At 37.8% G+C, this 16,012-nt stretch overlaps 1 protein-coding gene across 7 annotated transcripts in view; it reads right to left on the bottom strand.

The window, feature by feature from the left end:
• Positions 1 to 16,012, bottom strand: part of scrib (scribble planar cell polarity protein) — a 1,177,936-nt gene that overhangs the window by 672,463 nt on the left and 489,461 nt on the right. For all 7 annotated transcript variants that reach the window (XM_090386364.1, XM_090386369.1, XM_090386366.1 and 4 more), the window contains exon 20: positions 12,950 to 13,183. In XM_090386364.1, the coding sequence (XP_090242490.1) occupies positions 12,950 to 13,183 (234 nt within the window). The remainder of the gene's footprint in view (positions 1 to 12,949; positions 13,184 to 16,012) is intronic.

Below are 16,012 nucleotides of genomic sequence, written 5' to 3'. Positions count from 1 at the left end.
TGATGTAGTCTCATTGTACATTAATGTACATTTGCCATCAACATTACAAAACTTACGTAATTTCTTGACAGACGACAAAATCCTATCCAATCGCACTTCCCTTTCAATTAATAGCATATTAGAGCTCACAACCTTACTATTAGATGCCAGATACTTCCTATTTCTTAATCAGATTTACCAGCAAACCTATGGCCCACCTATGGGATTAGGGATCTCTGCCCCCCCCCCATCTGAAATTTACCTAGCCTCCGTAGAAAATCATATATTACAACCATACCCCCCAGATATTAAATTATTTATACGATACGCTGACGATATCCTCTTAATAGGGCACAAATCCACAATAAATGATCTTTTCATTAAATTTAATTCCATGCATAATAGATTAAAATATACCATGGAATTGGAAGAAAAGGGACAAATTAATTTCCTAAACCTCACTATATACAGAAGCGACACAAAACTAGGAACAAGAATTTTCAGAAAAAATATTCACACGGGCAAATACTTACACTTTGAATCACATCATCCCCTCAACACAAAAAAAGCAGTCCTTTATAATCAAATTTACAATGCTATAAAATACAGTTCCACACATTATGACCTTAATAATGAACTACAATATCTTACAAGTAAATTCATATCTAGGAAATATCCTATTGAATTAATCAAACAAACTATTATCACAGTCCAAAATAATATCAACAACTCACCCAAACGCATGTCCTATAATAATCCACGTATTATCCTCCCTTACCATAGTAATTTTGCCAACCAATTCCGCCGTTTATTCAAAAGTATTGATATCACCCTTACATTCTCATCTTACAATAAACTAGGTTCATTATTAAACTCACATAAAGATACACAAAATTACCACATTAGTGACATGAATAATATCATCTACTTAATAAAATGTCAAGATAACTGTAACGCTTGCTACATTGGTAGCACCACCACAAAATACGGTTCTACCAAAACATCAAACACACGTGTGTACTACCACTACAATAGCTTTAGGACAGGACAGTCCAATACCGAATTTGCAACACATGTTCAATCCCACAACCACACCCCCTTAGTAGATTCAGCCATTCCTATTATCAAATTAAAATCCAGCTTTAAAATTTTCCAATATGAAGCCCTAGTTATAGAATGGTTTTGCCGCCATTCCACTCTTCAAGTATTAAATTCCAAACTACCCTATAACATAGCACCGGTCTGGAATCTCATGCACCTTAGATTCCCACGTGTATCCAGGAGCATCACGGGAACATAGTCTTCTTATATACACGCCTTTACTCTCATTCTACCATTGCCAACTGAAGACATGTAAAACGAAAGCCACTTGTTATGGCTATTGGCCTTCTGTTTCCAACCGTATAACTTAAATCGTTTCAAATTTCAACACTGACAACCAAGGACGAAGACGTGCACTTCTACTTCCTTGCGCACATTTTTATTCTGTTTTTTAAATCCTAACTCATTCATGCTAATTTAAAATTATCATCCAATTTATTCCGACATCAATGCAGATTATAAAAAGGTGAGTATCATAATAAATTAAATTAAGCTAAGCTATTATATTCTATCAGTTATATCTCATATTGTGAATACCTTCACAACAAGTTGCCATGATATTGCACTACTTCTAATAAGTAATGCTTCACCAAAGGAGAAGACACTTGTTACTTATTCTCAGCAGATACCACCACCCAGATGGCACCATTTCAGGCTATTTGGCCTTCTTCGGTGGGTGAGTAGGTACCCTAGTGATGTACTAATGGCAAAACGGTTATGAAGTATAACTCCAATATGAGAGATGCTTGACGGTGTATAAGATGAATTAAGACTAAGATGCATTAAGGGCTTATGCCTCAGGCTGCAAGAGAATTAGACTACGCACAAGTTAGTCTTCTCCTTTGGTGAAGCGTTACTTATTCGAATTAGTGCAATATCATGGCAACTCGTTGAAGGTATTCATAATATGATATAACTTAAATGATGCCACCTTTGCAAAAATTTGCTAATTCAGAGTTTAGCTGTGTACTAATATAATGCATTTGCACTAATTTGTACGGAGTCTATTTATTTTATTATAATTATTTTATTTACTTATTTATTATTATTACTATTTTTTGTGTTTTTTTTATTATTGTGTGTGCGTACGTTTTGCTGGCTTCCAGGCCTGGGCAATCTGGGAGCGGGATTGCTGGCACCCTCTGGTCTATCACTATTACCAGAGGGTGTGGTATTTTGTGCAGTTGGCACATTCAAATTAGTAGACCCCCCCCCCCCTCTGTGTAACATTTTTTTTTTTTTTTGGCTCATTTCATGCACTACGTTCTATAAAGAACAGTGATACTAGGTGGAGTTGGACAACAGTCTAGGGGGGCCACCAAAGACACTACATACATACAATACATGTAAATCATCATGGAACAGGCAAATACATGGTACTGTGTAAGGGTAACTAAGAGTTAGAACAGGTGATGCATGTATACTTGCATGTAAAACAATGCTAGGAACATAGTAAATAAATTTGATTAATAAGGAGTGCTAGTCAAGTCATCAAATGCAGCATTGTGGTGATATCAGAGTGGTGGTGTCACTCAGATATAAGGTATACAGAATTTGAATACAAAGGGTACAATGTGTACAGAAAGGACTTGTGGATTAGTCACTCACATACTAGCAAGGCTTTTGTGGATTTATTGGATGACTGTTTTCAACAGCAGCATGTTCGGGAGACAACAAGAGAGTAATACTCTTGAACTGATTATTTGCTATAACAGTGATTATTCATGTACTAAGAATTTGCAGATAGAAGAACCACTAGGTGGCAGTGACCACAGTGTACTGATGTGGGATTTACTTAAAGAATTTGCTGACATAATTACCATCAACAAATTCTAAATGGGAAGCTTTCAAGGAAATAATCATAGAAGTTACTAGGCTTTTCATACCAACTAAGAAATACCATTCAAGAGGTGATAAAGAAGCCTATGGTAGATATAATCTAGTCTGCAATCAAGTCACAAAGGATGTTATGCAAGCTATGGCAGATTATGAGAAAACTTTGGAAAAGGATACAAAGAAAAATAGCAAAGAATTTTTATAATGTAAACACAAAAAGGAAGGAAATGAATCACATACGAGGGGGATATCAAAAAGTTTGTACCCTGACCTAGATAAAACATCAGTAGGAAGAGGCCATTTTTAATATCAGTTGTCCACATATTCAATAACTAACATGTGAAATTTCATTCCCATAGGTGATCATACACCAGAGGTGGGGCCCGAAATCTGAGGAAAGACACTATGGTTGACAAAGTGGAGTATCGAGCAGTGATCAAGTTCCTGCACTTGCAGGGCAAGAAAGCTCAGGAAATTGACGAAGAAATGAAAGTTGTGTATGGACAGAATTGTCCATCCTATGATACTGTAAAAAAGTGGAAATGGGAGCTCCAGTGTGGTCATACAAGTGTCTTTGTAGAGCCAAGAGAAGGGAGGCCATCAACATACACAGACAGTGAGACAGTTGCAAAGGTTGAGAGTGTGACAATTCAGTGTGCTCAATCCTTGAATGGATTGAGCACGCTGAATTCTGATGGGATCCTTCCACTTGTTCAGATTACGAATCTAAGGGGCATAAATTCAAATTAAGAAAAGACAGAGGTAGAATAGATGTGCGGAAATTTGTCTTTAGCCAGCAGGTGGTTAATTGCTGGAACAAACTTCCATCTGTCGTTGTGGAAGTTGATAGGTTAAATAAATTTAAAGAGAAACTGGACAGGCATTAGGAGGGAAGGGTGTGATTTTTTTTTTTTTGGCTGATGCTGCATAAGCTCATAACACTTGCTTTCTTGCATCACATGCCACTACTACTACTACTCTTACATTGCAAATGCAGTGGGAATTAGTTATGGGTCTGCCCACAGCATTTTACATGACCATCTGCACTTGACTAAGGTCTCCGCACAATGGGTTCCAAGATTGCTGATGCCTTCGCAGAAGCATTGTCGAATGCAATGTTCTAGTCCAGTGGTTTTCAACTGGGGTGCTGCAACAACATTCCAAGGGTGCCACGAAATTTGGGTTTAAGTTACTTAAACTTATTTTTTAAAAATTCAAGTATTCATCTCATTATAAAAGGTACATCCTTATAATTATATTATTGTAATAACTAACATATAACAATTTTTTTAAATATTATATATACAGAGAGAGAGAGAGAGAGAGAGAGAGAGAATCGGATCTAACAGGCAGGAAATTGAGTAGGGTGCCACAAAATAAAATAAATTAAGGGTGCCATTATTAAAAAAAAAGGTTGAAAACCACTGTTCTAGCCAATTGTTGGATTTGTGTAATGCAGATGTTTGCAACTATTTTGATCGGTTGGTGACAAATGCTGGGTGTACCAGTATGATCCAGAGACTAAAGACATGTCAAAGCAATGTCTTTAGTTTCTGGATCATACAAGATCATACTTTAGTCTCTGTGCTTCCACATACCAAAGCAGTGGAAGCACACCCTCTTCCCACTTCCCAAAAAAGGCAAAGACCACTCCATCTACAAAGAAGATGATGTTGTCTGTGTTTTGGGACAGATTAACTACTTCGTGGTTTCACACTTACTGGAGAATATTATAGAAATCTTTTGAAAAAGTTACATGATGCTTTGTAGGTGAAAAGGCGTGGAATGTTAACCAAAGGTGACTGTCTTCTGTTAAGACAATGCACCAGCACACACAGCCACTGCCACCACCAACTTTGTTGCCCAGTGTGGCTTCAAACTACTGCAGCACCAATCCTCTTCTCCTGGCCTAGCACCATCAGACTTCTTATTTCAAGAAATGAAGAAACCATTGCATGGACACCGTTTTGATTTGCCTCGGGCAAAAAGGAAAGATTTCTATGATCAAGGCATTAAACAACTGATCCATAGATGGGAGAATTGTGTTACTATATATGGAGAGTGCATAGAAGAGGATTAATGTTCCTGCGAAGTTTCATCCTTTAAAGGGCAATTATTTCTAGGTAAGGGTATGAACTTTTTGATATCCACTTGTAGGTTCACTTGATGTTAATGGTTCAATTTTGATGATCCTGCTGACAATCTGAATAAGAATTTTGCATCTACATTTACACGAGGAATTCTTTAGTAAAATCGGTTCCAGAAGTTCATGAAACTCTACTAGAGAGATAAGTTATTTTGTAATTGTTTGTTATTTGGTTTTTAGGAGCAGTAGCAACTAAGGCCATATTCCTCCGGGATATGCGGTGGTCATTCCCTGACCTTTCCGCATCCTCCGTATTTGGTGGTGTCAATGATATAGAGGAATTTTGCTAGCAGGGATAAGGAGGATTATTCCACTTATAAGGCAATGGTCAGGCTGCATCTTCGAGTATTGCATACATTTTAGGAAGGATGTAGGATGTAGCTAGAGCAAGTACAGAGAAGGGCAATGAGATTGGTGAGGGGAACAAAGGCTAAAGTTCTGCAAATTGCAGCATCTCGAGGATAGGCACCTGTGAGGCAATCTTACTGAGGAGTCTAAGGCTTTGTACAAATGGAGCAAGCTGATGGGATTCTTCATTTTTCCCAGAATTGAGGAAGGATGGTTGCAGAATGATGTGGAAGTGGATAGCTTGAACAAACTAAAGGACTAGATAAACTTTTGGAGGAGATAGATAGCTAAAATGGAAAGGTTTTTTTTTTTTTTTTTTTTTTTTTTGTTTGGCTGAAGCTGTACATAAGCTTGTTTTTTGCATCATTTGCCATTACTAATATGCACTAGTATTACTGATATTTCTGTTTTCTAGTGCATGAAGCATACCATTCACTTAGTTGTGAATAACCAGCATGGCACAGCATACTAGCAATGTCAACATGTCTGTTATTTGAGTTTTATATTCCATGGTAACTGCTTCCGTATACAATACGGCATTTATTTGTTAAATTGATATGAATAGCACAAATTTGCCAAGGTTAATTAATGATTTTAATTTATGTTGAGGTTCATAAGAATTCTGCAGCTACTATTTTGCAGATACAGCGAAAATTTTCCAACTCAATGAGTAACAGATCGTAAAATATTTGCTGTTGTGCAGAGGCAACTTAGGAGAAATAAGTTTATTGAACTATTACAAGTGAACAAAGGGGGGGGGGGATTTCAACAAGCTGAAAATGTTAAACAGATAATACTTGTTGTTCAAGTATTTCCTACAACAAGGACCAGAAGGTTAGTAGATGCATGTGATGCAAGAAAACAAGTGTATGAGCTTATGCAGCATCAACCATAAAAAAAAAAAAAAAAAAAAAATCACACCATTCCCTCCAAATGCCTGTCCAGTTCCTCCTTAAATTTATTTAACCTATCAACTTCCACAACGACAGATGGAAGTTTGTTCCAGTAATTAACCACCCGCTGGCTAAAGACAAATTTCCGCACATCTATTCTACACCTGTTTTTTCTTAATTTGAATTTATGCCCCCTTAGGTTCATAATCTGAACAAGTGGAAGGATCCCATCAGAATTCAGCGTGCTCAACCCATTCAAGGCCTTATACACCTCAATCAGATCACCGCACAGATGCCTAGTCTCCAGCCAATGCAATTTGCAGAACTTAAGCCACTCTTGGTAAGAGGATCCCTTCATTCCCCTCACCAATCTTGTTGCCCTACTCGGTACACGCTCAAGCAAATCTACATCCTTCCTAAAATGAGGCCTCCAGACCTGTACGCAGTACTCAATGCGTGGCCTGACCATTGCCTTATACAGAGGGACAATCACTTCCTTCTCCCTGCTAGCAAAATTCCTATATAACATTGACAAAACCCCATGAACCGCCCTGGCAGCCTGTCTGCATTTCTCAGAAAACTTCATATCTGACTGCACAATTACTCCCAGGTCTTTTTCATTTTCTACCACCTTAAGTGTAGTACCATACAGTTGGTACGTTTCTCTGGCGTTACTTCTACCCATATGCAGTACTTTGCATTTGTCAAGGTTAAACTTCAGTTGCCACTTCTTAGCCCATCTGCCCAAATTATCTAGATCCTGTTGCAGTAGCACACTGCCATTACTGTCATTAACAACCCTGCCAACCTTTGTATCATCCGCAAACTCCGACACTAAGCCTGATATACCTTCATCAATATCATTGATAAATATACAAAACAACAGTGGACCTAACACTGAACCCTGTGGGACTCCACTAATAACATTAGTCCACGAAGAGCAGCACCCATTAATTTGTAAGGTCACAAATGTTTCATATAAGGCTTATACCCTTTACATAATTCTGTATTTTCCAAGACTCTTACTCCCTTGGAGTTTCACATTCCTTATTTTTTAGCCTCGCTTCTCATAGAGTAATTTTAATATAACTCTAAACACAGACTGCCACATTCTTTGGAGGTCCAAAAAGACAGGGTGTAATACTGAATATTCTCTAATCACTCAGAGGATGAGATTATACAATTATTTTGAAAATCATCAGTGACAATAAATTATTGCTTACTCCACATGGTATAGTTTATGTTCTTTCTTCTTAAACTAGTCTGGTATCTTACATATTCTGAAATATTTATTAAGATTTACTGTCACACCACTGAAGGTGGTGCTGCTGCTGCTATTACAGCAATATAGTACATACTTCAGGTTTCATTATGGCATGTATGTGATGAAGTTTTGATATATATATATATATATATATACAGGGTTGTTAAAATTAAAATATCCCTATGTAGAGGGCTCTGGAGTGAGTTCTAAGGCTCATACTGAAGAGAAATTTGGACAACAGGTACAATAAAGAATACACTCACCATTTATTGGGGGGGGGGGGGGGAAATAGTTACAAAATTTGTCACTATATGGTGCTGTGGCAATACAAATCTCTTGAACAGCACTACAATTGTTTAATGTGTCCTCCATTTTGGTCAACAACAGTTTCCATTTGAAGAAAAGCATTTTTTACAGCAGAATGTAACATGTCAACTGGAATAGCCAGCACATGACATCTAATGCTGTCCTTCAGAACTGGCAGATTTTAACATCCTTCCCAATAAACCTGGTTCTTCAAAAAATCCCACAACCAGAAGTCGCATGGGGCGAGGTCCAGTGATTGGAGTGGCCAAGATGTCTAGAAACAATGGCTGATGACCTGTTTGTCTGTAAAGTGTTGTTAGACACAATGGTGGATGTGGGATGGTGCACCATCTTGCATGAATATGGTATCCTGAAGGCACCCACATTGTTGCAGCTCTGGTATTGCGAAATCTGTCAACATTTCATAATATCGCTGTCCAGTGACGGAACAGGTGCAGAGGTCCAGTCGGTGTTACCTGTTCAAAAAAATATGGCCCAATCATGAATGTGGCCATAAATCCACACCACACTGTCACTTTTGGAGAATGCAATGGGATATCTTGGATAATTGGAGGGTTTTCTGTTGCCCAAATGCAACAGTTGTGTGTATTCACTTGTCCATTTAAGCAGAAGTGGGCTTCATCACTCCAAAGGATATTCTATGGCCAAGTGGTATACACTGTCATTCACACCAGAAATTGAAGTGCATATGTGAAACAAATATCTGCATCACCATGCTTTAGCATGTGCATCTTGTAAGGATAGTACTACAACACCTGATGCATTACTAGCCTTAGAGTGGAATACAGCATGTCCACTTCACAAGAAACAGCTGGCACACTTATGCTACCACATGGAGATTGACTTGATAAATCCACGACAGCCATAGCCACATCTTCAACATGAGAGGAGTCCACTCGTTTTCAACCTCTACCTGGTTGAACATCAAGATGTCCTGTCACTTCAAATTTTGCAATCTTTTTGCGGACAGCACAAACAGTCATAGGTCCACGCCTTATGCACTTCTAATGCCGGAATTCTCTGATAGCCACAGCTGCATCGTTGCTGTTCTGATAGTACACCTTCACTAATAGCACCTTTTCCTGCAAGGTTGTTTGCATTGCTGCTGTAGTGCAGGCAAACATCTACTGTATGATTTTGAAAAGACTGCTTTGCTTTTATACAGTACAGTAGAACTGAGTATTGGCGCTGTGGCAATAACTTACGATTATGCAAATAACGTAAGTTATTTGCATAATTGTAACTAAGATAGTTATGCACCATACAGTGACATATTTGTAACTTCCCCCCCCCTCCAATAAATAGCAAGTGCATTCTTTATTGTACCTGTTGTCCAAATTTCTCTTCAGTATGAGCCTTAGAACTCACTCCAAAGCCCTCTACATAGGGATACTTTAAATTTAACAACCCTATATATATATATATATATATATATATATATTGGTATTGAATAAGTGCCTTTAATATAAAGTGTTTAGTTTTAGATAGGTACTTAGCTGTAACCCAGTAATAGCTATAACTGGTCAACACGGCCAAACCTAATAAAGGATATTAATAAGTAAAATACAGTGAAACTTCCCTTTAACGGACAGCCACGGGGAACGAAAATGTGTCCGTTAGAGAGAAGTGTCCACTAACAAGAAGTCTGAGGGAGGAAAAAAAAAAAAGAAAGAAAGAAAAATCGTTAAACGTTTAAGGTAAAATTAAATTAAATTATATACAGATTTTGCACAATATTTTTGTAAATAATATACATACAATTGTGCTATGCATATTATGACTTTATCTTAAGAAAAATACATACAGTAATCACTTATTTTCTTCTGCACCTTCTTCCGGCTGATAATTTTGTTTTCAACATTTGTTTGGAGTGAAGAAATCATCGAAAGTCCTTCACTATCTTCTTCAGCTGCGAAAAACATTTTTAAACGATTGATTTGTATGAGTGCTTCTTCTATTTTCATCGGTGGTTCGTCGTTAATATGTTCTTCGACAGAATGACTTCCTTCCATTTCTTCATCCTCATGAGGAACTTCTTGAAAAATATCGATGATAATGTTATTGATATTTAGAGCACCATCTTCTGTACTGAGGTTTGAGTCTATATCTTTGTAGCCAGGGTCACTTGTAGCTGAAGTATCGTACATTATCAATAGATGTTGAAGTACTTGTTCTTCTTGGTGCTCCACATTGCTGTTCACAACTACAATTTTGCGTTTGAGAAGCCAGACTTTACAAAACAGTTCACGACAGTTTGTTTTCTAATTGCGTTTACTGAAGAGGAAATCCATTGAATCGCATCTAGGATGCTGATTTTCTTTGCAAGGTCACTTGCACATGTTACATCGTTCATGTTTGCAATGAGATGTCTTAAAACACGTTTTCTGTAGTAAGTTTAAAATTTTTTATTATCCCTTAATCCAAGGGCTGACACTCTGCAGATGTGTTTGGTGGCAGAAAAATGATTTGAATGTTGGAAAATTCAATGTGCGGGTGAGATGCAGCATTATCCATGAAAAGAATAATTTTTCTGTTTTGACGAATCATGTTTTGGTTAAAGTGACTTATCCATTCGCTCATGATATCTCGTGTCATCCACGCTTTTTTATTAGACTTCCAGTCAACATCCAAAAGATTCAACTTTATGCCCTTGAAACAATGAGGATTTTGTGGGTTTCCTATAACAAGAGGTTGTTCAAAGTCTCCCAGCATATTTGTACACAATAGTACAGTCAAGCGTTCCTTAGAAATTTTTCCGCCCTGGCATTTTCGTTTTTTAGACTCATTGTGTTTTCAGGAAAAGCTTTAAAAAAACAACCCTGTTTCGTCACAGTTGTAAATATCCTTAGCTTCAAAATCACGACATAACTCTTCCAATTTGACGGTCCACTCTGTTACAACCCCAGTATCAACAGATCCACCATCACCACTTACGGTTTTCCAAGAAATTTTATGCCGAGTTTTGAACTTGTCTAGCCATCCCACAGAACTCATTTACTCCCATAGATTTCGCAACCTCCAAAGCCTTTTCCCTAATAATAGGCCCATTAATGGGAATTTTTTTAGCACGTGCACGACAAATTTGAAGTCCAAAAGTTTTCGGGAATGATTTTTGAACCTGATCATTTACGTGTTGCCAAAATTGTTTGAGCAGTTTATTTTTTTTCTTTAGGATGTCGCTTACCTGCGTCTTCCCGATTTTGAATTTTACAGCGAGATTGCAAACACTATTTTATTGCCGATCATACGCATTAATGAGTTCGACTATCTTTTAAAGTTAAATGTTTACGAGAAGACATTGTGCACTTCACACGACACTGAACAAAACTGAAACTGAAAAGACGAAAGGCCGACCATATTCCCCCCTCCCCGCACACACCGAATTGATCAGAAGTTTTACATGTGCCTTAAAATTCTTGAAAAAGGGTTTAGAACCGCGATGTAAACCTTGATAAAATTCAGAGAATCGGAAATAGAAAATAAACACACGATTGAGGCAATACGTGGAAGAAACGTTCCTAGAAAAAGGGCCGTGAGCTCGCCCACTGTCCGTTATGGGGAGATCAAAATATGTGCAAATCTAAACGAAACAGTGCAGATTGCCTGTCCGCGTCCGTTACAGAGAATGTCCGCTAGACAGAAGCTGCAAACACTTAACGTGTTTGCAGCTTCTGTCTAGGTTAAAACCAATGGAGGTGAGTTGGGGAATTTGAAAATGTCTGTTGTAGAGAGATGTCCGTTAACAAGGTGTCCGTTAGGAGAAGTTTCACTGTACAACAATAAAAAACATAAAATATTTATATATATATACCAGTCAATTATAGGCAATGGATACATTGAAAGGGACGTTGACGAGGGCTAACCCTTTCAATATGTCCACCCATAATTAACCGAGCTATCAGTTTCTGATATCATCTGCCTGTTTAACAGACTAGGGAGCAAACGCTAAAAGTAAGGAGAAAGGCTACAAGATTTAAGGAAAGCAATAGTACCTCAATCCCCCTCGAATTGCTCTAATAGATCATGAGGTAAGAAAGTGAGAATATGATAGAAAATAGTTATAGGTGAAGGAAAAGCTATATTGCAAGTATACGTCGGATAATACCGGGAGCGTAACTTCCCGTCCCTTTTAGTAAGGGATCCTGGTATGTCATAAGTAAAATGCAGCGAAATAGTATAATAGAATGGATAAAATATTACCAAATAGAAGCGGACAATGGAAAGGCTAGTTCCTAATAGCTGGCATGGTGCTACAGCGGTTGGTCATAGAATAACCTTACCTCTCCAGGACGATGCAAGAAAAAACGTTGCAGAGCACGTGTAGCTTTATATCCAAAGATAGATGTCAGCGCCCTCGCAGATCTGACATGTAAAGTGTAGAGGAATAATTAATTCCAGTAAATCGTACAGTCGAAGCGCCCTCTGGCGTAAATATTCGTGCGACACTAAGAATTTTATTATAATTTTTAAGAGGCGATAGAAAAGATGCAGTTATATTAAAGGTTCCCATGTATAAATAAGACCAATATATAAATAAGACTGATGTAATGTTTTATCTAGTCATTTATAGATGGCATTAACCAGTTCTTGCTATAATTAATTTGATAGAAATAGTTTGGTTATTTTACTTTGCAAGGATATCTATTAATATTGATTTGATATATATATATATATATATATATATATATATATATATACGGTGTATATGATCATCCTATGCCTCCTTTATCATGTGAATTGCATCCTCAGCATATGACACTCAGGACATGGAGTAACATCACCCAGGGCATCTTTCAGATTCTCAATGAATTTCAGCTGTCTAAAGCAGAAGGGAGGGTACTGAGTTTACAAATACATGTGGATATAGCATTTTGAATATTTTGCTGGCCACTAAGTATATTATAAGGTGGTTAAACAATAACAAATTAATATGTCAAGGATAACATCTTCAGTAAACTGAATTTTAAATAAAATTAAAGCACAATTTTTCATATTACAGTACATAAAATTATACATACTCTGATATGGAAAATAAAAATTGAGCAGATGCCTTACCTGATCTTTTATAAATAAATTTGGTGCATCACTATTCAAAGATTTACTATTTGTATCACTGATAAATATTTTATTATGCTGTGTGTCAGGATTGCTATTTGAGGGTTTTAAAGTTTCCTCGATCTTTTTTTCTGTTTCTTCTTGTTCTGAATAAGAACTTTTGGCACATGGTTGAACAATCTCTTCATGTTTTGGAATGTCCTCATTCGGAATATGAGCCTCAACAGGTGTTCCCTGATTAGATACAAATAATGATAATCAGCATCTCTAGTCAACATTAATTAAAAATGCAACAAATAACAAGAATATTACAGAATTAGCCATTTGTGTTATATGTTATTCACAGTGAATGAAAATAAACTAAATGAAATAAAGTATGGTAAGTTACAGGAAATTACTTTATAAGCAAGTTAAAAATGAACTTGCCCTTTAAAGCAGTTTACTTGGTCAGCTCTGTATTCTCTTCTGCCACAATCTGAAGCACTTATGAAATGCCTATAGCAATTTTAGTGTCCTATGTTTGAGTCTGGATTTCCATCAGACTCAAAACATGTCCCTTTTGGTGGAGATGGGGTTTTTTTTTTTTTTTTTTTTTTTTTTTAATAGTTGGGAATAGCAAGAAGTCAGGTAGACCTAAATCTTCCTTCAATTTATTCAGGTCATCCACTTCCACAACAACAGATGGAAGCCTGTTCCAATAATCAACCACCTGCTGGCTAAAGGCAAACTTCAGCATATCTATCCTTCATCAACTTGAATTTATGCCCCCTTATATGTGTAATCTCAACAAGTGGAAAGATGCCATTAACATTCAGCTTACTAAATCCAGTCAAGGCTCTAAACGCCTCAATCAGAACTCCCAAAAGGTGTCTAGTTTCAAGATGCTGCAATTTTCAGACTTGAAGCCTTTCTACGTAAGAGCACCCTTTTGTTCCCTTCATAAGCTAGTTGCCCTTCCCTGCACTTGTTCCAACAGATCTACATCCTTCCTAAAAGTGATGCCGCCAGACTTAACCATAGCCTTATACAAAGGGATAATGACCTCTTTTTTCCTTACTAGCAAAGTTTCTGTACATCATTAACAAGACCCCCATGAGCTATCCTAACAGCATGTCTGCACTGTTCAGAGAATTTCATGTCTGACTGCACAATTACCACCAGATTTTTATCATTCTCCACTACGCTGAGTGGAGTACCACACAGATGATAAGTTACTCTGGGGTTACTGCTACCCATATGCAGTACTTTGCATTTATCAATGTTAAACTTCAACTACCATTTCTCAGCCCATTGACCTAATTTTCCCAGATCTTGTTGTAGAAGCTCACCTTGATGACTGTCTTTGACCATCTTGCTAACATTTGTATCATTTGCAAAGTTAGACATTAAGTCTGATATACCCTCATCGATATGCAAAACAACAATGGGCCCAGCACTGAACCCTGGGGGCATTCCACTAATAACATTAGTTCACAAAGAGCAGTGTCCAATGATAACTACTCTGTCTTCTTCCATATAACTGACCCTTTATCCACAGCAGTAACTTGCCCTTAATGTCACATTACTCCAGTTCATACAGCAATCTTATGTGTGACAGTATCAAAGAAGCTCCTGAAATCCAAGTATATAATGCCAAAATTATTTTTTGCATCCATTTCCTTGGTCATTGCATCACAGTAACCTATCAAACTGGTTAGATAAGATTTTCTCTTAACAAATCCATGCTGTGATTGCAGTAGAATTGCATGACTGTACATTAGTTCTTTTACCAGTGATTACATTATTTTCCCTGGAAAAAACATCAAGCTAACATGTCTGTAATTATTCACGTTGCCTTTTGATCCCCTTTTCGAATTGCAGATACATTTGCACATCTCCAGTCCATAGGAACCTCCCCTGAATCCAAGAATGCATTCATAATTATGGCATACCTCTTATGGCATAATTATATTCATAATTATGTCATAACTGGAAATGAATTCATCGGACCAAGAGAGCCATCTCCAATCATCCAAGGTCCAGTGCCAATGTCCTTTCACCCAGTTGAGGCGCAGTCCTGTGTCGTGGTGTTAGCAATGGGACTCAGTGTGTTGGCGGCTCCCATTACCTACTGCGGCTAATGATCGCCAGATGGCCTTGGTGAAGACATTTCTGGCACCTCCCTCATTGAAGTCAGCTGTGATTTGTGCCACTATCACTCTCCAGTTGGCTGATACAATGTGAGACTGATGGCGACGTTTATACACCACCTTTCTCCACCCACGGCACTATCCACAATGAGATGTTACTCCAGAAATGTTACACCAGAAACTATAGAAAATACATTGCAAAGGAGCCCAGAATGTCAGATGACACATGTCGACGATGCCATCTGGCCTCAGAAACTATCCAACACATCACCGCGGGGTGCAAGGTGATCACTCAGACTGAGTACACTCATAGATACGACCAGGTAGCCAGGATAATACATCAGAAGCTAGAGAGGAAATATCAGTTGACCAAAGAAAGTGTACCATACTACAAGTACGAACCACAGGCAGTACTAGAGACCCGAAACCACAAGCTGTACTAGAACCGCATCATAATAACGGATAAGACCATCCCGCATAACATACCGGACATAATCCTTGTGGACAAGATGAAAAACATGGGCATGCACACAGGTTATCTACTCTGTAGCGAGGCCTGACGTAGCCGCGTGGTCGGGAGCAAAAGTGCAATCGCTCATTGAGTGGACCAGGGTTCAAGCCTGTGACTGCTAAATAAGATGTTTGTATTAATGATTTATTGTAAATTCCACTGACTTGGTGGTTGCACTGGAGTATAAACAAGAACATTTTTTTTTTTATCTGCAAGAACATTTTTTTTTTTTATCTGCAAGAACAATTCCTTGATGGTGTGCTCTGAAACATTAGTCCATACACCCTGGTTGTAGTCTCCCCATCCTGGCATTGGGTGGTTTCTCCCTCTTCAGACCATTATTGCCACCCTTCATTACACTCTTAAACAGCTGATACCTGAGGCTGTTGAGATGCTGGCCCCTACCAAATCCTTCTAACTCAG

Source organism: Mastigoproctus giganteus, chromosome 12, assembly GCF_048544385.1.
Source record: "Mastigoproctus giganteus isolate SK-2022 chromosome 12, ASM4854438v1, whole genome shotgun sequence".
Classification (NCBI taxonomy): Eukaryota; Metazoa; Arthropoda; class Arachnida; order Uropygi; family Thelyphonidae; genus Mastigoproctus; species Mastigoproctus giganteus.
The sequence above is the reverse complement of the archived record's forward strand: the minus strand, read 5'-3'. Positions and strand labels throughout refer to the sequence as shown.